This window comes from Sarcophilus harrisii, chromosome 2 (assembly GCF_902635505.1).
Source record: "Sarcophilus harrisii chromosome 2, mSarHar1.11, whole genome shotgun sequence".
NCBI lineage: Eukaryota > Metazoa > Chordata > Mammalia > Dasyuromorphia > Dasyuridae > Sarcophilus > Sarcophilus harrisii.
Window position 1 is genome coordinate 34146827 of NC_045427.1, and position 27259 is coordinate 34174085.

General features: G+C 38.5%; 1 protein-coding gene across 3 annotated transcripts; it reads right to left on the minus strand.

Annotated features, from left to right (window-relative positions):
• Positions 1-206: 206 nt before the first annotated feature.
• LOC105749131 (zinc finger protein 883) lies at positions 207-26651 on the minus strand. Of its 3 annotated transcripts, none has more exons than XM_031949820.1 (6): positions 26563-26651; positions 19853-19955; positions 19287-19360; positions 11807-11933; positions 11149-11244; positions 207-3740 (listed from the first exon to the last, which is right to left on the minus strand). In XM_031949820.1, the coding sequence occupies exons 3-6, from the start codon at positions 19317-19319 to the stop codon at positions 2230-2232; spliced, it is 1767 nt and encodes a 588-aa protein (XP_031805680.1). In that variant the 5' UTR covers positions 19320-19360; positions 19853-19955; positions 26563-26651; the 3' UTR covers positions 207-2229. The 3 variants fall into 3 exon arrangements, with proteins under 3 accessions (XP_031805680.1, XP_031805679.1, XP_031805678.1); XM_031949819.1 differs by lacking the exon at positions 26563-26651 and adding an exon at positions 25550-25767; XM_031949818.1 differs by lacking the exon at positions 26563-26651 and adding an exon at positions 25550-25767 and having other exon boundaries at positions 19853-19998.
• Between the last annotated feature and the right edge of the window lie 608 nt (positions 26652-27259).

Consider the following 27259-nt stretch of genomic DNA (forward strand, 5'->3'; position numbering starts at 1 on the left):
ATCCACACCGCCTTCATTGAAGGGGCTTATTAAATCTGTAAAGACCTTCCCACTGCAATTTCTGTCTACTGAAATTCCCAGCATCTCCATGAATTTTTCTGATTCCCCTGACTGCATAAGGGACAACTAGGTGGGGAAGTGGCGAGAGCTCTGCACTTGGAGCTAGGAAGACCCACATTCAAGTCTGGCCTCAGACATTTACTCACTCTGTGATCCTGGGCCAGTCACTTAAGCTCCATCTGCCCTCGTGTCTTCGTTGGTATAAAATAAGAATAAAGGTAGCACCTATCTCCTAGGATTTTTGTGAAGATAAAATGAAATAATATTATAAGTGCTTAGCATGGTGCCTGGCACACAGCAGGTGCTTTATAGATGCTTATTTAGAAAAAAAATAATTCTTCCCTACTTAGGACATTTACCATGTGTCATTTTGTTTTAGTTTATTTGTGTTATAAGCCATGTTCCTCCACCCTTACCCCCAGACCCTAACTGCAAGTTGCATACTACCAGTTTGATTTACCCTCCCATAGCACCTAGAATGGCATCAGCCATGACCAAAAAGGAGGATATAATGCCCGTACATTTTTCTTCCAAAAAAACAACATATAATTATAGCCAGTAGTAAAATCAGACACCCTGAATCTCCAGTGTTGAATTATGATTCCATTTTATATCAATGGTTCAATATCAATATGGAAGGTGATCTTCCATGGAGTGACCCAGGGATCCGTACAGGGACTTCTCTTATTTAATGTTACTATTAATGGCTTGGATCAAGTCATAGGACTACCAATCAGAACCAAACTTCGATGATACAAACCTGAGAGGGAGCGTTCACACAAGGGAACACAGAATCAGAATTTAAAATATCTTAGCTGTGAGATCACCAGAAAGAATGAGTAAGATGAAATGGAAGGGGATAAATATGAAGTCTATATTGGGTTCAAAATATTAATTGAATAAATACAAAATAGAGATGGCAAAGTTAAACAACCATCTATCTGGGGGATAAAAAAGTAACCTAAGTAATTCAAAAGGAGTCAACAATGCCAAAGGGCAGCCAAAAATGCCCAAGGGCAGCCAAAAATGCCCATTTGAACTATAAATGATGGGTGCTATTAGGAGGTATAGAACCCAAAATGACAGAGATGAAAATTGCTGCATTTATCACTTCTGGGAACTCCATTTTAGGAATGACATGGAGGAGGACAACCAGCATGGGGAAAAGCAGTTAGTTCATGCCAGATGAGGACAGGTTGAAGGAAATAGGTATGTAATCATGGAAGAAGAGAAGACCTAGTAAGGCCATAAAAGTTGACTTCAAGCATTTTATAGGCTGTTGAAGGGAAATGGGATTGTTTGTTCAGCTTGGCTATCATTGGTAGAATGAGGAGAAATGGGGTGAAAATTAAAGAGGCAAATACAAGATTGACATAAAGACAAATTCCCTAATGATTAGCAGAGCTGCCTGCCTCAAGAGACAGTAGTTACTCCTTCATTAGAGATCTTAGAACAAAGGCTGGATAATGACTTATTTGACTATACATACAGGATTCTTTTACAGATAAAGGTTGACTAGATGATGTCCGCAGCCCCTTCCAACTTTGAAATTTTGTGGCTGAAAAATTTTCTGAAACTTTTCCTACATGATTACGTCTGCACAGGTAATATCCAACATGAAATCTCTCATGAGCTTTAAAGTACATTCATGGAGATTCCAAGTACTAATTATCTGAAATGAGTTCCCACCAGCCGAAACTTTCCCATATATATAATAGACAAAGTTCTGTACAACAATAATTTCCTTATATGTAGCAAAAATTTGGACTCAGCCTGAATACATCCACATGTTCATTACATTAAAAAGATTTCTCTCTACAGTATTGTTTTTTATGGTCTTGAGGTCTCTACTTTGAAAGTCTTCCCCCATTCATTACCCTGAATGTCTCTTTAATTAGGATCAAAGCTCTAATGTGCAGCAAATGTGGCTTCCTCATGAAACTTTTCTCACATTCCTTACATTCAATAGGTTTCTAGCTCCTATTGTCTATGTCTAGTCAGGAAGACTATGTTTCCACACCATTTGAAAGCTTTTTGATACTCATTACACTAAAAAACATTTTTCTTTAATATTAGTATTAGTTTTAGTATTAGTTTTCTTAAGGTTTCCTTTCTGATTAAAGATTTTCCCACATTCATTGGATTCAAAGAGGGATAGGCTGGGAGATGTCACCTGTATGAATTTTCAAGTGTACTAAAGTTTCCCTTCTGGCTAAAATTTATCACACATTCATTATTATTATAAGGTTTGTCTCCAATATGACTACTCTTATGTTTCATAAGACTTGAGCTGAATCTGAAGCCTTCTCCACATTCATTACATTCAAAGGGTCTCTCTCCAGTATGAATTCTTTGATGTCTTGTTAGGTTTTGACTATTATTGAAGGCTTTTCCACATTCATTACATTTGTAAGGTTTCTCTCCAGTATGAATTCTATGATGCTGCATAAGAGATGAACTTTGCCTGAAGCTTTTCCCACATTCATTACACTTGTAGGGTCTTTCTCCAGTATGGATTCTTTGATGTCGTGTTAGGCTTTCGTTATTGCTAAAGGCTTTTCCACATTCATTACATAAATATGGTTTTTCCCCAGTATGAATTCTCTTATGTGTATTAAGGTTTCCCTTCCAACTGAAAGCTTTCCCACATTCATTACATTCATAGGGTTTCTCTCCAGTATGACTTCTCAGATGCTTCATAAAGGCAGACCTAAACCTGAAGCCTTTCCCACATTCATTACATTCAAAGAGTCTTTCTCCAGGGTGAATGACCTTATGTACATCAAGACGAGAAGTAGTACAGAAGGCTTTCCCACATTCATTACATTTATAGGGCTTCTCTCCACTATGTATTCTTTGATGTCGTGACAGGTTTCGATTATTGATGAAGACCTTCCCACATTCATTACATTTATAGGGCTTCTCTCCAGTATGGGTTCTTTGATGTTGTGATAGGTTTTGATTATCAATGAAAGCTTTCCCACATTCATTACATTTATAGGGCTTTTCTTCAGTATGGATTCTTTGATGCTGAATAAGATAGTTATTATTACTAAAGATTTTCCCACACTGATTACATGTACAGGGTTTCCCTTCAGTATAAATTGTTTGATGCTGCATAAGGGAAGAGCTTTGAATAAAAATTTTCTCACACTCATTATAATTATGATACTTTTCTTCAATATGGCTTCTTTGATGTGGAGACAGCTTTTGATTATTGCTGAAGACTTTTCCATATCCATTATATTTATAGGGTTTTTCTCCACTAAGAATTCTCTTATGTGAAAAGAGATTTCCCTTTGGGCTGAAGGATTTCTCACATTCATTATATTCGAATGGTTTTAATGGAGAATGAATTCTTTGATGTACCAGAAGGCATGAATTGATGCTGAAGGCTTCACCAAATTCATCACATTTAGGATGTTTTTCTTGATTAAATATTCCATTGTAATGAATGCCATTTGAGTGGTAAATGAAGGGTTTCTTGCATTTATTATAAGTAAAAAGATTTTCCCCTAAAGAAATTCTATTATGTTCAATAAGATCTGAAAAATGTTTGAAGCTCTTTCCAAGTGTATCGTAGTTATGGAGATATTTTCCTACAGGAATTCTCTGCCATGGGATGAGAATTGTGCCCAGACTATATTTTCGTCCAAATATATTATATTCATGAAGAAAATCTGGGGAAAAAAAGTTGTCAATATTCAAATGCTGTTATGAAAAAAATTGCTTTATACTAAGTTCTTGATTGTGGCCCTCAAAAAGAAAATGAAGGACAATCAGTAAGAACAAGAATTCCTAAAAAGGAACTGAAATCCAAAGTTGATGAAGAGAGAGTAAAAGAACACCTAATTACCAAGGATTTAATGAATGGATGAATTATCAGAAAAAAAAGCAACAGGTTAATTCTAGAATGCTAAACCTGAAGCCAGTCTCTGGCAAAATTCCACTATCTATTTTTAAGCGTTATTAGAAAAAAAAAAAACATTGATCCCTAAGACTCAAAATTATTAATAAATTTTGTGAACAAGCACATGAAGGATTTAGGTAACTGTATCTAATTTTAAATAATTCATTTGACAAAAATCTTTCAAGATACCATTATGGATATGGTTAAGATACATGCACATCGGTGTATTATACAATCCAATGAGTTTGTAGCCAATGAAGAAACATTACTAAATAGTCTTGAAAAATGCATTTTATCAAACTGGATTATATTCTTGAGGTTTATATCTTAGTAATTGTTCAATCATATGCAACAAATTTAATATCATCTTGAAATAAATTATAGAAAGTATTCATCTATTTAATGATGACAAAAAGGATACAAGATACCTGACAGACTACATAACTGAATTAAGAATTTTTTCCAAATTCAAACTAGATAAATCATTAAATTAAGACAATTTGAAATTTAACAAGAATAATTATATTATCCCTGCATAGGTATTGGAAATAAAAAACTTTAATAAAAATTAACCAATCAATCAATTAATTTTTTTAAAAAAAGAATAATTATAAAATACCGTACACTGGTTTAAAATATCATTTGGCCAAAATGAGCATCATGCATACTTGGTTAAGCTATAGATTGTGTTCAAAAGCCTTAAGGATTAAAATTGACCATAAATTACTACAACTATATCAGTAAGATTAATCAGGAAATAAAGCTTATGCTCTTACTCTGAATAAGATAAAAAAAAAAATTAAGTCTTTCCCCCTTCCAAACTATTTTTCTCTCAGCTGCTTTCTAAAATGGAAATTCCAGGAAAGAGCTCCCCAAAACACAGTGTTGAAAGTATATCAAGCATGAGAAAAGAATTTGATTTGTAAAGGACTCAAGAAGTCTTCTAGAACAATCCATATTTGTTTGAGAATCTCCATTCCTCCCTTCCTTAAGAAATACCTGACAAGCAGTCATCAAACCCTGACTCAGAGACTATAGGGAAGGCAAAGCTCCTTCTTCCAAAGATGACTCATGCCATTTTTAGAGAGCTAATTGGAAGGAAGTTTTCTCATATACCAACTGTAAATCTTAACACATGACAAATGATCATCCAGCTTCTGCAGAAGACTTCCACTATACAGAGAAACTATTCTCTCTTGAAGTAGCCCTATCTCCTTTGGACAGAACAAACCAAAAGGAAGTTTTTGCTTATACCAAGTCTAAATCTTCCTATTTACAACTTCTATGCAACGTTACTAGTTCTTCCCTATGAGAACAAGAAGAATGAGTTGAGTCCATTGGCCAAATAATAGCTCCTCAAATACTACCAGAAAGTTATCTTGCATAATTGCAGAGAAATTATTTGCTCATAGTTGGGCTATACCAATAGAATAAAAATGACAACCCTACCTAAATTAATATGTTGTTTTAGTATAATACTAAGTATCAATAGGTCACTTTATAAAACTTGACCAAATAATAAAAAATTGAAGAAAAATCCAATAATCTAAAAGAAATATAAAGTGAGAAAAAAGTAAAATTTTCTATATCAGATCTCAAACTATCTTATAAAGCAGTAATCACTAAAACTACACGGTACTAGTTAAAAAAATATAAAAGTTTTTCAATGGAAGAGAACATTTTTATAAGGCCCAGAAGTAATCAATATGACAGTATTGTGTTTGAAAAACCTAAGGATAAAGAGAGAGTTCTGGAAAGGTCAAAAAATTGCAAACTTTCCAGATTTTCCCTATAAACAAGACAAAATACCACCTCAGGGTATTTTCTTAAAAATAAAGAAAAGTTGGGACAGAATAGTGATCCTCTTGGGACAACTGAAAAATATTCAAAGAAAAATCCAAGGATGGAAGTTGGCCCCCAAATGAAGTGTAATTATCTCCAGACTAGTTCTGCTGAAATAGCAATCAGCAAACCCTGGGGCCAGCTGGGTTAGGAGGCCCTGGTCACAGAAATTTTCATCTTCTGAACAATGTAGAGAGTGGGCAAAGATTGAAGGAATCTCTGCTGAGCAGGAATACCAGGCCCAGCTGTGGTATAAAGATCTGGCCTTGGGTGAGAAGTAATATGCCTTATAAATGCAGAAGCAGTGAGACAGAGATGCTGCTGGCTGTGGATTCTCACCAGAGAATGGAATTCTTAGTTTCTGTTCCTGGCCAGAAGGGGGAAGTGAGATCAGACACATTATCCCCCATACCCTAGTACTAGAGATAATTACAATTACAAGCTGTTATTATTTGAGAGAGAGAGAGAGAGAGAGAGAGAGAGAGAGAGAGAGAGAGAGCGCGTGCGCAGGCAAAGGAGAAAGAATCCAACCATAGAAAGTCATTACAGGAATAGAGAAGACTGAAGTGCCTCTGCAGAAAAGAATACTAAAGCAAAAACCCTCTCTTATCCTAAAGAGTAATGTTAAATGGCTACTAACAAGAATTCACAGAAGATCTCAAAAAAAGACTAAAAATCAAATGAGAGAGATTGAGGAAAAAAGTTAAAAAAAAAAAAAAAAGAACAATCCAAGGAAAACAAGAAGATTATGAAAAGAAAGTCTACCAACTAGAAAAGGAGATCCAGAATTTTAAGGAAGAAAACGACTCCTTCAAAACTAGAATTGGGCAAGAAGAAGTCAGCAAAATTATAAAAAAACAGGAAATAGTATAACAAATTATAAAAAATGAAAAAATGTGAGAATGTGAATGTGAGGCATTTCATAAGAAAAATAACAGATCTAGAGAACAGATCAAGAAGAGAAAATATAAGAATAATTCGACTATTGGAAAGCTACAATCAAAAATAAAAAGAATCTTAATATAATAATTTAAGAAATAATTAAAAGAAGACTATCCTGAAGTAATACAACAAAAGGGGAAAGAAGTAGAAAAAAATCCACTGATCACCACCCTGAAAGAGATCCTATGGGAAAAACCTACAGTGATATCATTGCCAAATTTCAAAACCCCAAGAACAAAGAGAAAACTTCATAAGCAAAAACAACAAACAATTCAAATATGCTGTAATCACAATTAGACTCAACTACGATGAAAGACTACAGTCTTGGAACAGCATATTTGAAAGCAAAAGAACTAGGGTTATGGCTGAAAATTTATATATGTCTTCTGAATTCAGAAAGAAAGGGAAGAGGGAGAGAATAAGGGAGGGATTTTTAGAGGGAATCCTACACACATCAGATATGAGTTAAAGAAAGAACAACATATACATTTAAAAGGGAATAAAAGTCTTCTCAATTTATAAAGAAATATAAAGAAATGAGAGAATAGGATGGAAGGTGCATAGAAAGATCTGTAGATGAACAGAAATGAGATAAAGAGGGAACAACATATATATTTGGAAGGCTAGAAAAGTCTTCTAAGTTCACATAGAAGCAAAAGGATGAGAGGAAGGAATGGGGTGGAGGGGCAAAGAGGAAAGGTGAGGGAAGAGGATAAAGGAAAGATCCTGGGGGAGGTAAGTAATAGGAGGGCAAGGTAGAGGGTAGAAGTAAAGCAGAAGAATCAGGAGGAATAGGAAATAAGAGATATACACAAACAAAATAAAGATCCGGAGTAGAATATGTTCGTTAAAAAAAATAATAAAGCAGGGTCTAGTAATCATAATCTAAAAGTTAAAGCTGAAATAGATTTACTCAAAAGAGAAAAACAGGAAAATGACACTCTATGTCAGCCATATTAATCACTACTGTTTTAGACTATTTAAGGTTAGACTATTGCTGTGATATATAAAATGATGAGTTAGTAGATTTACAAAAATATGAAAAGATTTGGACTTACAAAGGAAGGTGTTATTTACCTTCAGAGAAACAGAGAACAAATAAGCATATCAGAGTTGACTCATATGAATGTTTCTATGTATAATCTATGTATTATAGATTATAGCCATCTATATATAAGCATCTTCAAATGTGTGTATATGTGTATATATACATACATATTTAAGAGTGTGTGTGTATACACACACACATATACATATATATCTGCACTTAATTATAGTTTTCTTAGAGGAGGGAGGAGAAGGAAGAGGGAAAAAATAAAGTTAAAAGTTCATAGCAAAGAACAAAAGAAGACCTACAAGGAAACAAAGAAAAGATGGACAACTCTGAATATAATATAATTATTTATTAGCTAGGCTTTCTTAAAATGGAAATTTATATTTTGAATCCTCTTATTTAATGTTGTGCACATGGCAGTTTTTTTCCTTTTTCTATTTTGTATTTAAGAAAGAAATCGGTTGGGAAGGAGGGAGGGAAGGGGGAAGGAAGGAAAGAAGGAAGGTAGTAAAGGAAGGAGGAAGGAAGGAAGGAAGGAAGAAAGGAAGGAAGGAAGGAAGGAAGGAAGGAAGGAAGGAAGGAAGGAAAGAAGGAAGGAAGGAAGGAAGGAAGGAAGGAAGGAAGGAAGGAAGACCAACCTAAGGATATCAACTACTTGAATCATGACCATTTGAGAAAAATTACTAGGAAAACTAAAAAAAGCATGTCAGAATTTGCTTTAGATCAATATCTCACACTAAAAACGTCAATAAATTCCAAATCACATAAAATCATGAAAATCATGAATTAGATGATCAAAGAAGTGTGAAGACTGTGTTAGCACCCTGGATACCTTAGAATCAGCTGGAGTCAGGATAATCAAAAGTTCTTGGTCTTTATTTTTGGTCTTTAGGGGTAGAAGTGAATTGGATGGACACAGGATCTCTAGGACCTTCCTTCTCTTCATCTACCACCAAAGTGACTCTGGCTTATCTTACTCCACCCCCTAATCCTTCCCACAATTCTCTGCATACACCAAAAGATTGGACCAGTACAGAATAATGGGAAGGGCCATTTTCCAAGCATATGCTTATACAGTATTGCTCAAGCAGTAATTAGCCTTAAGTGGTCAGTTGTCTGACCTCAGTGTACCAACTCAGAGTTTCAGCCCTTTACAGAGAAGGAGATATCTATCCCAATTACAGGGATAGCAAAAGGAAATTCAAAGGGGACACAAGCAGAGCAGTGTTTAAATATTAAGATGCATGTGATAGGAATTGTCATGAAAATGACATTAGGAGCATTTCACATACACAAAATGTAGATGATAGGAGTTAAAATACAACACTTGTTTTCTTTATATAAGAAAATATTAGTTAAATTTGTAATAAAAACAGAAAATCTATAAAACAAACAATATAAAAAAAAACTTAAGAGATAATTTTCACCTCCCTTTTCAAAGTCTTCTCTTCATAAGGCCCAAAACAACCAGCTCCTCTAAATAGGAACCACTTAGTTCTTCCAACCAGTCCTATGGTCTCCAATCTTCTTACCATTCTAATCATCTTCTTGATAATGTTCCAACTTTTCTAATTCCCTACTAAGCTATGAGTCACAAAGCTACCCACAACTGACCAAATGTGGTCTAACTCAAGTGGAATATAGGAGACTATCACAAGACCTCAGAGTTGGAAGAGAAACCACAGTACATCTAGTCCAATTTGTGCCCAACAAAGAATTGCCTCTAAAATACCAGCAAGAAATATCATGGTTGGCAAGGTTATGAACAGCTGGAAAAAGGTGAAAGTGATGCAGATTTGAAAATACATTTCAGTTCAGGGAAAGGAAAGCGAACAAGTATTGTAAATAGAAGAAGGTACGTGATGCCCTTAGAGACTGAGGACCTTGAGTTACTACTACTAGCCAAGTAACCACAGACAAGCCAAAATATCACTGAATCTTTCCATGGTTTTCTTCAAAACAATGGGAGTACTATTATTTTCACTGCCCACCTTCCAGAATAGAAAAGCACTTTGTAAACTATAAAGTGCTTTAAATATGTAAACCCCTGATCGTACCACAGAAGCGTATGGTGAGTTTACATGGAGAGATGGGACAGAAGGCAGAATGGGACTAGAAGAAATAAAGACAGAGGGGCAAGAAACAAAGGACATCACTCATGTTTGTGGGAGTCGGCAGTAAATGGAGAAGAATGAGAAGGGAAATAAAATGAGCAGTAGGAACAAGCAAAGGCTGAATGAAATTGAGATCAGTTTTACTTAGGCCTGAAGAAAAATCATCTTCAAAGATGGAAGGATTGATTATATACTTCAACAACGATACTGTATGAGAATGTATTCTGATGGAAGTGGATATCTTCGACAAAGAGAAGATCTAATTCAGTTTCAGTTGATCAATGATAGACAGAAGCAGCTACACCCAAAGAAAGAACACTGGGAAATGAATGTAAACTGTCTGCATTTTTGTTTTTCTTCCCGGGTTATTTATACCTTCTGAATCCAATTTTTCCTGTGCAACAAGAGAACTGTTCAGTTCTGCACACATAGATTGTATCTAGGATATACTATAACATATTTAACATGTATAAAACTGCTTGCCATCTAGGGGAAGGGGTGGAGGGAGGGAAGGGAAAAGTCGGAACAGAAGTGAGGGCAAGGGACAATGTTGTAAAAAAAAAAAAAATTATTGCTTACAGACTAGCCTAATAAATAAATTGATTATAAATTTAAAAAAAAATTACCCAGGCATATGTTCTGTCAATAAAAAGTTACAATTTTTTTTAAAAAATGGAAGGATTGAGGATACAGGAAGACAAGAAAATAATCATGGGAAGTGATAAGAAAGAACAGGATCCAGAGTATAGGTACAGGGCTCTAAGATCACTGTTGTAAGAGTTGGAAGATATAATTGAAACCATCAACTGCAAACTTCCCATTTTACAGATGTGAAACCTTAGGCTCAGACAGATTAACTCGATGTCTAAGGAGAATTCAGATTGAATTCTGAATTCAATCTGAAGAATTCAGACCTATGTCTGACTGAACACAATTCTAGTGCTCTACCCAATATACCATGCTGCTTTTCCTTAGCACATGAGGTAAAAAAAAGAAAAAAGTTTCTTCCTCTGTTAATGTAGGGAAATATGATAAAAAGGAGATCAGGAGACTCATTTGTTGAACTAAAAGACAAAGTTATAGGAAAGAACCCAAGAGGGACAGCCACAACCCTTCTTGAGAGGTTTACAGGACCTTAAGGAAAAGAACCAGCCCAACATATCCAAGACAATGCCCGCTCTGCTCATCCACAGTCACAGTCCTCAGCCTGGTTTTTATTCACTTACCTAGATAAGTGCCTCTTGGGACTTCTCCCTCCGGCAGCCTAAATGTTTCCCTTCTTTCCAGGTGAGAGGTCACATCTGGTTTGGAAACTGGAAGCCCTGAACATGGAATAATAATTAGAAAAATGTGAAAACAGACAGACAGTTCAGAATTCCATCTCCGCCTCTTCAACTTTAGGGAATAGGGTGTGCTATGAAGAGCTTGGAAGAATACTCTGTTTTGTGTTCTGTTTAAAGTATGTGAAATAAATGACAGGATCTGATTCAGGTTCAAAGAAAATACATTCATTTTAACACACTCTGTGCTAAGAGGATAAAACTAGGATACTAGTTTTAGTTTTCAAGATTCTACACAGAAACTTTGACCTGGAGATGCAGATGGTGGAGAAGTTGTAGCCCTAAGAGGACAACCCAGGAAAGCTGTTGATTTCTACTTGTATAGAACAAAGACCTTCTGTCTGGAAAGAGGAAGCAGAAATATTGTGACTGTTTACACCAAAGGACTCAGAAATCTTTCCACATCATATCCATTTACAATTTATATCTTGCACACCAGATCAAAACTTGGCTAAGCATTTCTGGTTTTCAATGGCCTTTAGGAAGTGAGAATATAAAGTCAACTCTCTGGCCAGATGATTCATGAGAAAGAAGCCAGCCTTACCAAGGGAAACAAAATTCTCATAATTCTCCAGCATCACTTCCCTGAATAGGTCCTTCTGAGCCGGCTCCAATAGCCCCCATTCCTCCTGGGTGAACTCCACAGCAACATCCTGGAATGTCAGTGATTTCTGAAATATCCAAACACATTCATGCTCATTGAAGAGCATTAAGGGAGAAGTGAAGTTGGTACAACACATAGGGAATGATTCTTACAACATTCAGAGTTTGGAATACATTATGTTAAAAGTTTTTCACTTACCTATCTACATGCTTTCTACCTCACTTCAAGCCAAACTCTATATAACAAATAATTTTACCTTCAAACTTAGGATGAATCTTATGAATTATCTCCCACTCTGAGCTACAAGTATCAAAAAGTGTGCTTTATTCTTCAAAAATTGCACTACTTTCTAATTAGATTTAACATATCAATTATTCTCTATTCTTAGTGACCACAATTTGGTCAATGTTTGTTAGAAGCAAGGCCACAAAAGGATGAGAAAATACAAATGCTTTGTCATATAAACAGATGACTTATTCTCTTCAAGCTATTATTTATTTTACTTTTAGGAATCTACAAATCTCATTAGCACGTGGTGATCTGGAAGAGTATGGTAATGGTAGACTAGAGGCAGGTAGTAATGATCATTACAGACTAGGGAGAAAATTAGAATCAGGTAATCCTATCATTTCCAACCTGGCAATCAGTTCCTCCCTATTAGATAAAGAACAGAATTCCCCCTTGAAGAAATTTGATACTTTATCTTATAAAGAATTAAATTGTAATTGTAAGAATTAAATTGTTTAGAAATTGACTACTTTTTTTGGCAGAGAGCAATAAACAGGTTATTAGAATACCCCATCTCCATTTTATCACTGTTATAGTCTGTAAAATATTTCAGTGGCAACATTATCCTAATGTCTGATTTTGTTTACCTTTACCCAGTGTACTCTACCATATGCAACACTAAGGCTGACTCAGGCCTATTAATACCTTGATAGTCTTATTCTGATACTGGAACCAAATCCAAGAAGCAATAATAGTTCCAAATAATTACAAAATGCATAAAATCTCTGGGGAGCAACATCCCCGGTTATGGGAAAGACTTGTATAAAGTACTACCTAAAGGAACAAAATTAGTCACTTGAAGGTCATTCAGCATTTAACAAAGAGCCATATGCTTAGAAGAAGGATATTCAATATAAAGCGGCACTGAGGACATCTTGAATTGATTATACTAAAGGAAATTTGAGTTTCCTACTATAATTCATCAATCAAGCAACTACTCTGAAGTTCCTCCTGGCAATTTTCTACTCAAGTTACCATAAGTAATTTCAGCAGCCTAAGACTTTGGTCCCTTGAGCTAACCAAGAGTTAAGAATGATCTCAATATCTTTCAAAGAAAAAATAGTATAACTTGCATGGAAAGAAGTGTTAATATATTACTCCTACCAAACTCCTATGGTTCTTACATTTCTTCATGAAATGATCTCTTTTAAATATACAATGCTACTCCCTTACCTCACCCCTTTATTATCTTACATCTTTTGAATAAATTATATCTTTTCCTAATGATAATCCAATCATAGGTCTCATTATACAAAGATTCAATGATATCTTAAGATGAAATTTGACTCTTTCTGTTAGAATTGTTGTTTTATTTTGCTAATTCCTAGGTGACTCATCATGGATTAAATTTAGTTAATGTGTTAGGGGTGAGATTCAAAAATCAGTACCTTAAAAACATTTTTCTAATTAAATTTTATTTTCAGATCCACATTCTCCCCTTTCTCTCTTTCTCCCTTCCCTACTGAGAAAGTAAAAGATAAAACAAAACCTCTCTTAGATATATGTATTATCAAGCAAAAATAAATTCCAGCATTAGCCCTGTCCAAATGTCTCTTATTACCTTTCTATTAGGAGTATGTTTTATCATTAGTCCTTTGGAATTGTCATTGGTCACTGTGCCAAATAGGTTTTTTTTTTCCAAAATAAAAAAAGTCTTTCAAAATTGTTTGTTTTTAAATAATGTTATTTTATAAGTTATTCTGAAAACCAAGTGCTTTATACTTTAACATATTTAACATGTATGGGACTACCTGCCATCTAGAGGAGGGGTGGAAGGAAAGAGGGAAAAGTTGGAACACAAGGTTTTGCAAGGGTCAATGTTGAAAAATTACCCACGTGTATGTTTTGTCAATAAAAAGCTATAATAATAATAAAAAAAAAAGGAAAAAAAAAAAAGAAAGAAAACCAAGTGCTTCTTAAATCCATATCTAGTATAGTCTATCCCATCTTGTCTCCAGAGTGGAAGAAACTTAAAAGCATAGTATATTATAGCTGTCATTTTTTGGTGCTTATCATGGTGGGTGAGAAACAAAGTAAGCTAAGGTACACCCTGTGTTCCTCCTATTCCATTCTACAAAAAGGTCTCAGTGACCCATTGGATGCACTATTCTTTTATGAAGCACATTCCTATATGTCACTGCTTCATTACTATACATGAATTTTCCTGAAATGCAAAAAGTTACCCACGGACAAAATTTTTTTGCCTGAAGCTGGCTTTATTTTCTATTCCCTCCTATAGTAGGCACATTAGGGATTGCTATGTTGGAATTTACACATGGCAACATATCAAAATTATAGTTGGTAATTCCTAGTTCATATAAACTGTGTTAGCAGCCATGTCCACTCTACAGGCCGGGAGCCTGAGGAGGACTGGTCCAGCACCATTGGGAAACAGAGAAAAAGCTTTAGGGTCAAAGTGGAATGGGATTCTGGGTTCCTTCCGGCACAGGCAGAGATGGGAGTGGGGGAGGAGAGAATAATGTCCAGCTCAAGCAGGGAAGAAGAAGGTAGCTTTGACTGGAAGGATGGAAAAAAGAGGCCCCCATCCTCTATTCTCCCCAGGATATCCCACGGGGTCTGGAAGAGAGGAAAGGAAATCCCTTTTCACGTTAGACTCTACATTTCCTTTTTTGAGGTACGTTCCTCTCCCTGTTCCTCGTGTTGCCTAATGGTCAAGGTCAGAGGGTTGCTGCTTCTGTTTAAGCTATAGGAAGTGTTTGTTCTACAGAACCAAATGTTTTTTTCATAATTGACAGGCAATAAGAACTGTGGGAATTTATATCTATATGTGTTTCAGTCAATCATAAAATGGTAAAAAAGTGTCCATGCTGTACACATACATGCAGGTGCACATGCTGTATCCCCTATTGCAATGTGAGCTCTCTGAGAGAAAGAAACCTTTCATTTTTGTCTCTGAATCCCTAGCACTGCACAGATGGCAAGTACTTAAATGTCTATTGAATGACTGACTTGATAAAGTATTTTGTTTATGTGGAACACAAAGCAGACGGCGGTAGTAATGTTTCCTCAGTTGCCTTTTTTGAGCATTAATATTGTAAGAGACTTTTCTACATATTATTGGTATCCTCCTCTCTGTCAGGTAGCTTGTCTCTTAATTCCTCAATGTCCTCACAACTGTGTCACTTCTGAATGAATCCAATTCCTCTGGATACATGAGGTCAAACTCTTTCTGGCTGCTTTTCCCACCTTTGTTTTCACTAGTACTACTAGATTTTCCTCAGGCACACCCAGGAGTCTGATGTTAGTGGCCAAGAACAGAGGTTCTGAAGTCCTTGATAGAATAGTAAACTCTTAGGAGGATGTTCATAAACCTTTTCCATTATTCTTCTGTGTTTTCATCTTTAAATGCCTTTGGGATGACTTTGCTTAGCTTGTGGTCTTACCAAGTGCTCCTTAACTAATGTTACTGTACCCACTGCTGCTTTATTTTATGAGATAATACTGCTCAGAAATGTCTATTATGTTTTTTAAAATAATTCTACAAATACATTTATAAGCTAAACCCAAATCCTTTAGGTTCATCTTTCCCTCTTCTATATGTTAAAAAACTAAGATGCTCTCCGGGATGCCTATAACTTCTCACTGTGACAATGTCACTTCTGTTGTCCATTTATCTGTACAGGAAAAAACTGTTTCAGTTTTAAGACATGTTTTACCCTTACCATCCTCTTGTCTTGCTTTTTATTCATTCTGATCTTAAGTGTGACAAGTCCCATGTTCTGATTGTACAGCTATACAGTGGAATCAGAGGTAGCTTTCACATCAAAAAATAAATCTTTTCAAAGGCTCCTGGATCTAGAGCCAGAAGGGACTTCAGAGGCCAACTCCCTCATTTTACAGTTGAGGAAACTGAGGCAGAAGTGACTCATCATCCTCAAGGTAGGATTTGAATCTAGGTCTTCTAACTCTAGAATCACTGTCTCTTCCACTGCACCAATGCTGCTTCATGTGTTATAAAGAATAATCTATTTCTTTTTTTTCCACAAAGTTATTTGGTCATTGCTATGTTCAGAGTCTAGTAATCTTTTTTTTTTTTTTTCACAAAGGAGGAGCTCACAATAAAAAGACATGGGTCTTTTCTTAAAACAGTAAGTCTTACAGTAATACACTGTTTAGTGAAGTTGTGAACTGACTGAACCATTTGGTAGAGCAAGTTGGTCTTATGCCCCGAGGGCTATAAAATCATGCGACCCCTTTGACCTAGTAATACCATTACTAAGGTCTATAGCCCAAAAGATATATATATATATATATATATATATATATATATATATATATATATACGATATATTATATAAAGGAAAAGGGCATATATGTGCAAAAAATCTATAGCAGCTCTTTTTGGGGGCAAAGAATTGGAAACAACAGAGATGCCCATTAACTGGGGAATGGCTAAACAAACTGTGCTATGTATTTATGATGGAATACTTTGTGCTATTAGAAATTATGAACAGAGGGGCAGCTAGGAAGTATAGTGGATAAAGCACCAGCCCTGAAGTCAGGAGGACCTGAGTTCATATCTGATCTCAGACACTTAACACTTCCTAGCTGTGTGACCCTGGGCAAGTCACTTAGCCCCAATTGCCTCAGGAAAAAAAGAAAAAAAGAAAAGAAATTATGAACAGGATGGTCTCAGAAAAACCTGGAAAGATTTCCATGAGCTGATGCAGAGTGAAATGTACTGTGTACAAAGGAACAATAATATTCTAAGATGACCAGCTGTAATTGACTTAACTATTCTCAGCAATAGAATGATCCAAGACAGTTCTGAAGGTCTTATGATGAAAAATGCTATCCACCTACAAAGGTAGAATTGATGGTGTCTGAACACAAATTGAAACATACTTTTTAAAAATTGCTTTTATTTTTCTTGAGAGTTAAAAAAAAATCTGTTTTATTTCACAACATGACTATACATGTATAACCCATATTGAATTGCTTGCCTTCTCAATGAGAGGGGTTGAGAGGGAGGAAGAGAGAGAGTTTGGAACTCAGATTTTAAAATGAATGTTAAAAATTGTTTTTACATGTAACTGGAAAAAATACTAAACAAATTCCCCTCAAAATCTCTTAAAGTTTTTGGCCTCTCTCATTCCTTCTGGAATATATTTTCCCACATATTTTCCCCATCCTCATCTTGGTCCACCTTTATATAGAATCACCATGGAGCTGAGTAGATCCTGCTTTCATTTAAAGCATCTTATCAAGTTCTTTGTTGAATTTCTCTATCTCTTCATTACTTCCTGGCCTTCTTCTCAAGAACTGTCTTGCCACCCTAAACAAAACCCAAGCCCTGAAGGACTTAACCACTGAACCTCTGAAACTGTAATGCTGGGTCCCCAGGGTCCTGATTGGTGGACTCCAGCACTTCATCCCACTGGCCATCTTATCAACCACCTACCACTACCCAAGTGCCTGCTCCAATTCCTAGATCCAGATGCATAAATAAATCAACTCAATCATTACTGCCAAAAAGCCACTCATCTATCCCTCCCCCAATCCAAGTAATTTTGCAAATTAAAATACTGTCACCATTTCCTTACTGATGCTGTATTCTCTCATTTTGAGTGCAAACTTCTTGAGGGTAAAGATTGTCTTTCTTCTTTGTCATCCTTCCATTTCTTTTTTCCTATTGGTTTCATTTATAGCAAGAATGTCAACTCTACAGCAAGATGTGCCACAATCCACCTCACAGATCTCACATTTAGAGTATCAATATTCAAAATAAAGTTTATAATTTTAATGCATTGCCAGTAGAGTTGTGATCCAACTATTCTGGAGAACAATTTGGAAATATGCCCAAAGGGTTGTATAATTGCATGCTCTTACCCATTAATATCACTGCTAAAGATAAGGCCCTATTTCTACAAAAATATTTATAACTGCTCTTTTTGTAGTTACTAGAATTAGAAATTAAAGGGATTTATATCGATTAGGGAATGGCATAGTATATGTGACATAAGATTATAGTGAAATATTATTGTGTTATAAGAAATGATAAGCAGGATGACTTCAGAAAAACTTGGAAAGACTTACATGAACTGATGTTGAGTGAAGTAAACCAGGAGAACTTTGTATACAGTAACAGCAATATTGTTTAATGAAGGACTGTGAATGACTTAGCTATTCTCAGCAATGCAGTGATCCAAAACAATTCCCAAAGGATAAATGATATTTGTATATTTGCATATTATTTGATTTCAGAGAAAGAACTGATACTGTTTGATTATAGACTAAAACATTATTTTTCACTTTCTACTTTCATTTTTTCTTTTATTCAAATCTTTTATTTGAGTCTACAAAATGATTAATATGGAAATGTTTTACATAATTGCACATGTGTCAGGGAAGGGAGAAGGAAGGAGGAAAAGAGGGATAGAATTTGAAATTCAAAACTTTAAATATGTTTTAAAAAATTAAAGTTTATGGATGGTTTTAAAAGTGATTATTAGCACCTTATGTCCTTTTTTGCTTCTATGTCCCTATCACTACACAAGCAGAAGGAATAGAGGGTGAAGAGAACTGGGGACCATTTTGTATTTCTCTTAGTTTCAGGACCCAAACCTTACGCTTTACTCCCAGGAGGCTACTTCCTTTGGGTTGTAGTTCCCTATACTTAGGTTAGATGAACCTCAGAAAAAAGCCTCAATCTGTTGCTGGGATTATATGAGAAGTTTTTTCTAGGATGGCAAAAACTGAAAGGACTTGTGGTATAGCTTTGGAGAACTCAAAGTCACTTCTACATCTTTAAGGTGTATTGTACTATCACATTTTAAAATTGTTTAGAGTTCTCATTTATACTTATATATGTACATGCTGACTCTCCCAATAGAATGTTAATTCCTTGAGGAGAAGGACTATTTGATTTTTGATTTTGTATCTTCATACCCTAATGGAGTGTCTAATGATACTCAAAGCTTATGGTTGACTGCATGATATGAATACTAGAAACCCTACATTGTCCATAAGGATGGCTAGAGACATTTTGGGGGAAAAATTTTGTTTGGGACCTTTGACGGAAGAGAGAAACTGAGAAAAAAAGGGAAGGAAAGGCACCCATATTTTTAGGAATGAGATAGCATTTCAGGCAAGAGATGAAATAATGACTCACCTGAGACCAGGTTGTCAGGAATTCAGAAGTCATCTTCTTTTCTTCAGTTCTTCCTTCTTGGAAAAAACCAGAATCTTAAGGAGCCAAAATGAACAGAGTAGGGGAAAAAGTTATGAAGAATGCCAGTCCTATCTTCCCTTCCATATTCTACACTTGTCAGGATGGACGATGCCAAGTCCCAAGAGCCCCAATCTAGGTGTAAGTTTACTTAGATCTTTTTTTAGGGGAGAAGTCAACCCCATCCAGAATCCATACTTTCATAGATTCAGTAGGAAGGGTCGTGGATATTAGTGCAGGATACCCTAAGGTGACAGAGAAGACAGGGAATAAATTCATAGGACTTCTACCTGAGAACTGCATGATACTGAGTATGCAGAGCAAGTTCTCTAAGGCTCAGTAATTTCTTCTCCAAATTAAGAAATATATTTCCAAACTCCTCCATATCTGGGAGAATATGTGCAAAGTTAATTTGATGAAATCTTCAAAGAAAGACTGAATGGGAGGAAGGGAAGAAAATGGCTAATAAGTTCAAAGCCCTCAAAAATATGAAAATAATACCCATTTACCTTTGTCAGTTCAAATCACAAGGCTCAGAGGAACTACTTCCCAGAATCCTGAAGAATTTGCAGTTGTGATCACTAAGCTTCTGCCCATGATTTTTGAAAGACTCTGGAATATCATAATAAATGTCTTATTTCTAAAATAAAGATACCTGAAACAAACACATAATAACAGTCATTCTTTGAAAAAAGTCAAAAGGGACCAACAGTTTCAAAAGAACTGCAAACTATTAATAATCCAAATTACTAATAATGAAAGAAAAACAAATCAAAACAACTCCAAGGTTTCAAGTCACACCCTATAAATCAGTGAGACTACAAAAGATGATAACAGTCAATGTTAGAGGAGTTAGTGGGTGATGGTCTAATCATTTTGGATTTCAATTTGAAATTATGCAAGTAAACAAATTGTCCTTACCCTCTGACTCAACAACCCTACTACCATCCAGAAGATCAAAAACACAAAGGTTCAAAATGTGGGAAAATGTTCCTATCAGAACTCTTTGCAGCAGCAAAGAGTTAGAAATTAAGTGGGTACTAGAAAAGAGTATTGTTTTTTAAACAATGGTAAATGAAAGTATCATATTATCATTTTGCAGTACCGAATGACAAATATGAAGAATTGAAAGAAACATGAAGAGTTGTATGAACTAAAGGAGAAGGAAAACAGGACCAGGAGAATATAAAAATAACAGTAAAAGACAGATTTAATTGTAGATTAAATATGACCAATCTTGGCCTCAAAGGGATGGACAGAGAGAAAATGCCTCTCTCTATGGAGAGAGAGGAGAGATTATAGATCAGAATGCTGCATATGCTGCCAAACCTCAGCTGTTTAGTTTTATGTTTTTCTTTTTTTTTATAAAAGTGGGGGAAGGAAAGTGTAGTTTCTCTCATCCAGAAATAACTGACATAAAAAAAAGGCTTCAATTTTTAAAGGTCATATGAGACTAATCTCATTTTTCCTTTTCGGTAGGAATGGTAGGTCAAAGAAATGCAACAGATATAGCTTTCTTTATGCCATCCTTGTGGACAAAATGAAGAGGGTTCAGCTATAAACAGAACATAGTTAGATGGATCTGAAATTACCTGAAAGGTTAAGATCAAAAGAAGCCATTATTGACCAATTAGAAGGTTGTTAATGGAGAGCTTCCGGGAATCTTGTCCCTGGCTATGTCCATCCTGGACTTAAATAAAGGCATCCATTGACATGTTTACTGGGTGACAGCAAGCTGGGAAGGACTATTAACATACAATGCTCAGGTCTAGACTGAACTCAAATGCTGAAATTTAATAAAAGTGTAAATGTGAAGTTTAATACCTGAGTTCAAAGTATTAACTTGCACAAGTACAAGGACAGGAAGGGAAACCAGCTTGCAGGTCATGTAAGAAAAATTAGGGGCTACTCCAGATCTACAGAAGAAAGCAATATGGCAACCAAACAACCTAGTTCAAACTTACGCTGCCCAGAATGAGGGATCAGAGAGGCTGTAATGGCCTTGGTCAAAGTATGCTTGGACTCCACATTTTTGGAAGAATTTAAAAGTGGAGATTATCCAAAGGGACATGGCCAGGAGTCCTGTTCATGTACAGATTGGACAACAGAGTCTGACAGAATTTCATTTTTATAGAGTGAAGCTTCAGTTCAAAAAGTAGGATGTTTATTCTAATAAAAGTAGACTTAAGGCAGTTATGATAGTTGCAATTCAAAGACTTATGTGCAAGAGGGATATTAAATAGGTTTTTGGGGTTTTGTTTTGTTTTTTGGTCTCTAAGGAATACAGATCTAAATTCTGTACAGTAAATCAAAGGGCACAAGCTTTAGCAGCTGAGAACATCAAGCCACATTTAATCAGATGAAATTAAAGAGATAAATGAAAAACACTAGATCTAGATTCAAATAACTGCCTAAGCTGGGGAGAGAACAAGACTCCATCAGAAAAAAATTTGCTAGCAGCAACTTCTCAGTGTTTACACAGGCAAAGGTGAAAAGTCTCGGCAATTATGAGTCTTCCCCTTTTGGAAGAACTGGGGTCCCAGACTGGGCCCTATTCCAGACCCTATCCCAAGAATCTGGTGTCAAGATGGCATCACTAGAAGGATTCTAGCACCTTTTTTTTTTTTTTTTTTTTGAAAAGCAATTGGGGTTAAGTTACTTGGCCAGGGTCACACAGCTAGTAAGAATGAAGTGTCTGAGGACGATTTTGAACTCAGATCCTCCTGACTGCAGAGCCAGTGCTCTGTCCACAGCATCATCCAGCCACCTCTGTACTTTTCAACCCAGAGCCCTGCAAGTGATAGCCTGATTCCATGGATTTATGAACGGTCACAGATAACTGATTCTTCGTTTGACAAGTATTTAATGCAAACATTGTGTTTAAGCCTTTGCACTCAGTACAAATGAGGCTGGGGAGGAAGGCATGTGAGGCTGGGGAGGAAGCCAGCTTTTCTGGAAGTCAGCACTGCATGGGAAAAAGAAGATGGAGCTGGAAGGAAGGCCAGAAATTCTCATGTCCAATCCTTCCCTCAGACATGAGGAAATAGGGGCCAGAAGGGTGGCTAGGTGTGCTTTGGGAGGAGGGAGTTTTAAAATTTATACAGAACTTACTACACATTATCTTCTGTGAAACTCACAACCAGGCAAGTGGTACTAGTGTTACTGTTCTTTTCATCATAATTCTCCATTTAATAATGAGGAAAATGAAATGCACAAAGGAGAGATTGGACTGTGGTCATCCCACTAGTTAGGATCATAAGGCAGTGCAGGTCTCTCCAGGCTCAAAGGACCTCAGTATTTTCAATTCATGAGGCTGGGTGAGGAGGATGGAGAGAGAGAAAATTATAGTAGCTAGATTGTGACCTGACTGACTTGGATAAGTGGAACTATTCTTTAGCATTCACATAGTACAAAGTACAGAAACTAGACTTGACAAAAAAAACCAAATGATTTTTCTACAAGGATTACAAGAATAGCAAAGAGATTGAAAACATTTAATAAAAAAAATTAAAGAATCAGGAGGAGAATAAATAACTTAAAAGAGCAACTGCTAAATCTTACCATGTGACACACTCCCTGAACACTAGAATGGAACAAAGAGAAATCGATGACTCTGTGAGGTAACAAGAAATATTAAAACAAAATCAAAAAAGTGAAAAAATATCTAAGATAATACCAAAAAAAACTGACTGGGAAAATAGGTCAAGAAGATATACTTTTAAAATCACTGCAGTCTCTGAAAACCATTATTTAAAAAAAAAAAAAAGTTAGGTTTCAAGAAATCATAAATGACTGCTCAGATCAGAATCAGAGAATCAAGTACAAATAGAAGGAATATACCTAAGAAACCACAAAAGTACAAGTCCTAGCAATGTCAACCAAAGCAGAGCTTCCACATAAAATGAAAAAAATATTAAGATCCAGATGTGTCCAAGGCCTAATAAATCATAGCACGTAAATCATACAAGACCTAACAGCTTCTCCTAAAAACTATAATATTCCAAAAAAGCAAAAGAACCTATAGACTCGCAACCAAGAAAAACTTAATCTGCAAAACTGAATATAATTCTAAAGGGGAAAAAATTAGATCTCTAGTAGAATAGAGGACTTTCAAATATTTTTGATGAAAGGATCAGAGCTGAGTAGGTATTCTGAAATACAAATCCAGATCAAAGAAACCTAGAAAGGTAAATTTATTAGAGGAACTGAGAGTAGCTATATAATGTAAGGCTAACATTCTAATTAATAGGGGAGGAGAAACCAACTTCAGAACTAATATCTTCAAAGGGCATGGAGGGAATTAAATCAGAAAAGCAGAGGTTTTGGGGGTGGGCTGATTCTATTCTGAGTGTTTTAAGAAGGAAAAAAAGGATAATAGAAATGCACTAGGTATATAAAGTAAAAAGAAGGGGTAGAATTCACCATTTCTTATAACTGAAGAAGAAAAATGTGGGAAAAGTAAAAGGAAGAAACAGTAAAGGGAGGGAGTTATCAGATGAACCTTGATCTTATCTGAAATGGATAAGGGCGAGTTGAAAACATACGCAGAATTTGGTGTAGAAATAAACAGGGAAACAGATGAGGATGAGGAGGGATTGGGAGAATAATTATATGGGGAGAAAAGTAACACAAAGTTACATGTTTCACAAAGGGGAGATGGAAAGGGTAGAGCAGGGAGGGAAACAGAAGAGAAGACAATAAAGAGGGAGGGAGGGAGGGAGGGGAGAGGAGGGAAGGGAAAAACTAGAAACCCAGGCGTGGGCCAGTTAGGCCAGGACTGAACAAGCCGTGGCATTGTGCTGATATACATACAAAAGGTACACTGAGAAATGACAAAAGAGAACTTGGGAGAATCTTGTAGGAAATGTGGAAGAGTGAAGTAAACAGAACCGGGAGCACAGTTTATTCAGTGAAAACAATATCATGAAAAATAACTTTGAGACTTAAAAACTCTCACTGAAGCGACAACGGCTGCATTTTCGGGGTAAGAGAATGCCTGTCACCCATGTCTTGACGACACCCATCTTTGGGATGGACACAGTCATCCCCCGCTTCTGTCTGGCTCATTTGTAAGGAGGGTTTTGTTTTGCTAGCAATAATGATGCTAAAAAGGAAAGGGGGGCGGTGAGAACCACTGAATCAGAACTGGCTTTTAGGAAAATCACTTTGCACTTGTACGGACAAAGGACATGATGGGGGCTACTGCTGTACTCCGGGGATAGGGGGGCGAACGGCCGGACTGCACGTGTGGGGCGCTGGGGGGCTGTGGGGCGAGGGGCCCGGGCAGCACCCAGCAGGCTCTGTCCGTGAGGTGCCTGCCCGGAGAGAGCCGAACCTAAGGCAGGGTGCGCAGGGAATGGGACCAGCCAGCCTCCGTCACAGCCTGCGATGTGTAGGGCACCGGGGGAGAGGGGCATCATCAAAGAAGACCCAGGGCAGCAAAAGGGGGGGCCCACAAGAGGCCCAAGCGCTCCTCTCTAAAACACCCCTGCCAGCCCCAGCCCCTGCCTCCCTCTGGAGATCTGGGGACCCAGGACTCCTCTCTCCCGCGGCCCGCTTCGTGGAATGGGCAGGGGGCCGCCCCTCACCAGGTCCTGTCTCGAGGGGACGGAGAAGTGCCTCTGCCCCCGATCCCCAGACCCTGCCCGAAAGGGAGTTGGGGGGTTCCAAGCTCTTCTTCCTTCTTGGCCCCCATCCCCAGACCCAGGCTTGGGGGGGGGGGCTGCTCTTCCTCCCTCTTGTCCCCCCATTCCATTTCCAGACCATTGGCGGGTGGGAGGGAAGGGTTTCTGCTCTCGCACCTAGAGACCCTCCCGTTCGCCCCCTCCCCGCCCTTCCCCCCCCCCCCCCAGCGTCAGCTCTTTTCGGACCCCTGAGGTCCTGCTCCGCCCCTGCAGGCCCCGCCTCCGCCCGGTGCCCTCCCTCGGGGGCGGGGAGGTGGGGGGCGCCGAGGTCTCGGAGGCCCCCAAGGGCCTCATTAAGCAGGGAAGGAAACTGAGGCCCAGAAGGGCCGAGGCCGGGCTCCTCCTCCGCCCGGGGGCTCGGCCGGACACGTGGGCAGCGGGTCTTTGTCCTCTGGGATGCAAGGCCTGAGGGGGTGGGGGGAGGTCAGACCCGAGGGCGGGGAGGGGAGGGGCGGAGGCACGCCCCCTCCGCTCACACCCAAGTTTACACTCACGCTCACGCTCACACCACCTCACACTCACCTGCTGCCCGGGAGTCACTGCACAAAAAAAGAAAAGAAACAAGAAAAAGATGGGCTGAACGCCCCAAGCGCCTGGTACTGCGCCGGCGCGGGGAGAGCCCGAAACTACGATTCCCAGAATCCATCGGAAAACAGGCAGCTCAAAGCACTCTGGGAAATGGCGTTCCGCAGCTACTGCGCCGGGTTTTCTTCGTACGCCCCGCCCCTGCCCCGCCCCCAGACTCATCCTCCCCTATCCCTCCCTCCCGCCCTCGGGACGCCGAGGCGCGGCGCGTAGGTGCGGCCTTTGGTCCTCAAGAGCGGCGTCCGCGGCGCTGCGATGTCCCGGAGTGACCCGGATGGGCCCACCCTGGCCGGAGCCGACGTCGCCGCTGGCCCCCCTCCCCTCCCCCAGCGACCCTTTCCTTGCCCGGCGTCCCAAGCCCGGGGGAAATCCGCCCAACTCCCCGCTTTGACCCCTGACCCTTTGGCAATCTTGCTCCAGCCCGGAGGCTTCTCACTTGCTTCTGGAAAAAGTCACCCCCCCACACACATACCAATACCCCCCCCCCCCACGTTCCCCCTCCGCACGGCTCGTCAAAACCTGCCCCCGCCCGTCCCCGCTCCCAGAAGAGCATGCGCAGGTGCAGATGCTGCCCCAGGCTCTCCGCTGCCATCCCCAGCCACTCACTCTTCTCCCCCCCCCCCCTCCGCCCTTCAGCCGCAACCATTCCCGTCTCCCCCAGCCCCCCACGTCTTCACTTGACACGTCCGTCTCCGCTGGGTTTCCCCCTATTTCCTTGTGGATAAACCACAGATACCCTCACTTCTTTCTTCTCCCTTTCCTAACTTTCCCCGAGCCTTTGGTGGCTCATGATTCCGCTGAAGCCCCCCCCCCCCAAAAAAAGTTGTCAGAATTGTCTCTAGGACTCGGGTCTCATCGTGTCTCCGCTCCCCTTCTGCACCCAATATAAAATTTGAAATCGTCCAATTTGAATTTGCAATTCAAACCTTTCATAACCTGCTCCCTCCCACCTCTCTTGTCTGTGCTTCGGACCGCGCCGTGCCCCTCCCTGAGATGTACGGTCCAGTGACCGAGCCTCCTTCGAAGACACTCCGTCCTTTCTCCGGGCGCTCCAACTGGGCATGCTCTCCTCTCTGCGCCCAAGCTCCTTGGCAGAAAGCAGCATTTACATAGCGCACAGCGTGCCGAGCAGATACTATTTCATGGGGCATGTTCATCATTTTTCAAAGAGAATCAATGACATCGTGGAGTTATGTCTTTTGAGTGAATTAAATTTAAGGGAGGCAGAGTTGCAGCCCCAGCCTCTTTCTTCCTGAGACACGAAGCCCAGAGGCAGAACAAGAGTCAGGGTGACAGTCCGAGATGAAGTGAATGACGCTGCCGTCTTTGATTCCCCGCCAAGCTCTAAATACTGCTCGGTGCTTGCTCCGGGACCTTCCTGATCATTCCAACGTGTCCTTCTCATTCACCCGTTCTACCAGGCAAAGTCTTCCTATGTTTGACATATAATTCACCAACAGGGTGAGGTTTGTTGGTGACCCTTCAGATGGCTTACCAGGATGTGGCGGCTGCCCTTCTATGTAGCCACAGGTAAGAGTGGGTCAAGAGGGACATCAAAAGTGGAGGAGCGGCCCTGAAAGGGCTTGGTAGCTCTCACACCAGAACTGCTACTTCTCCTTGAACACACATATGGATTGCTTATCTGGG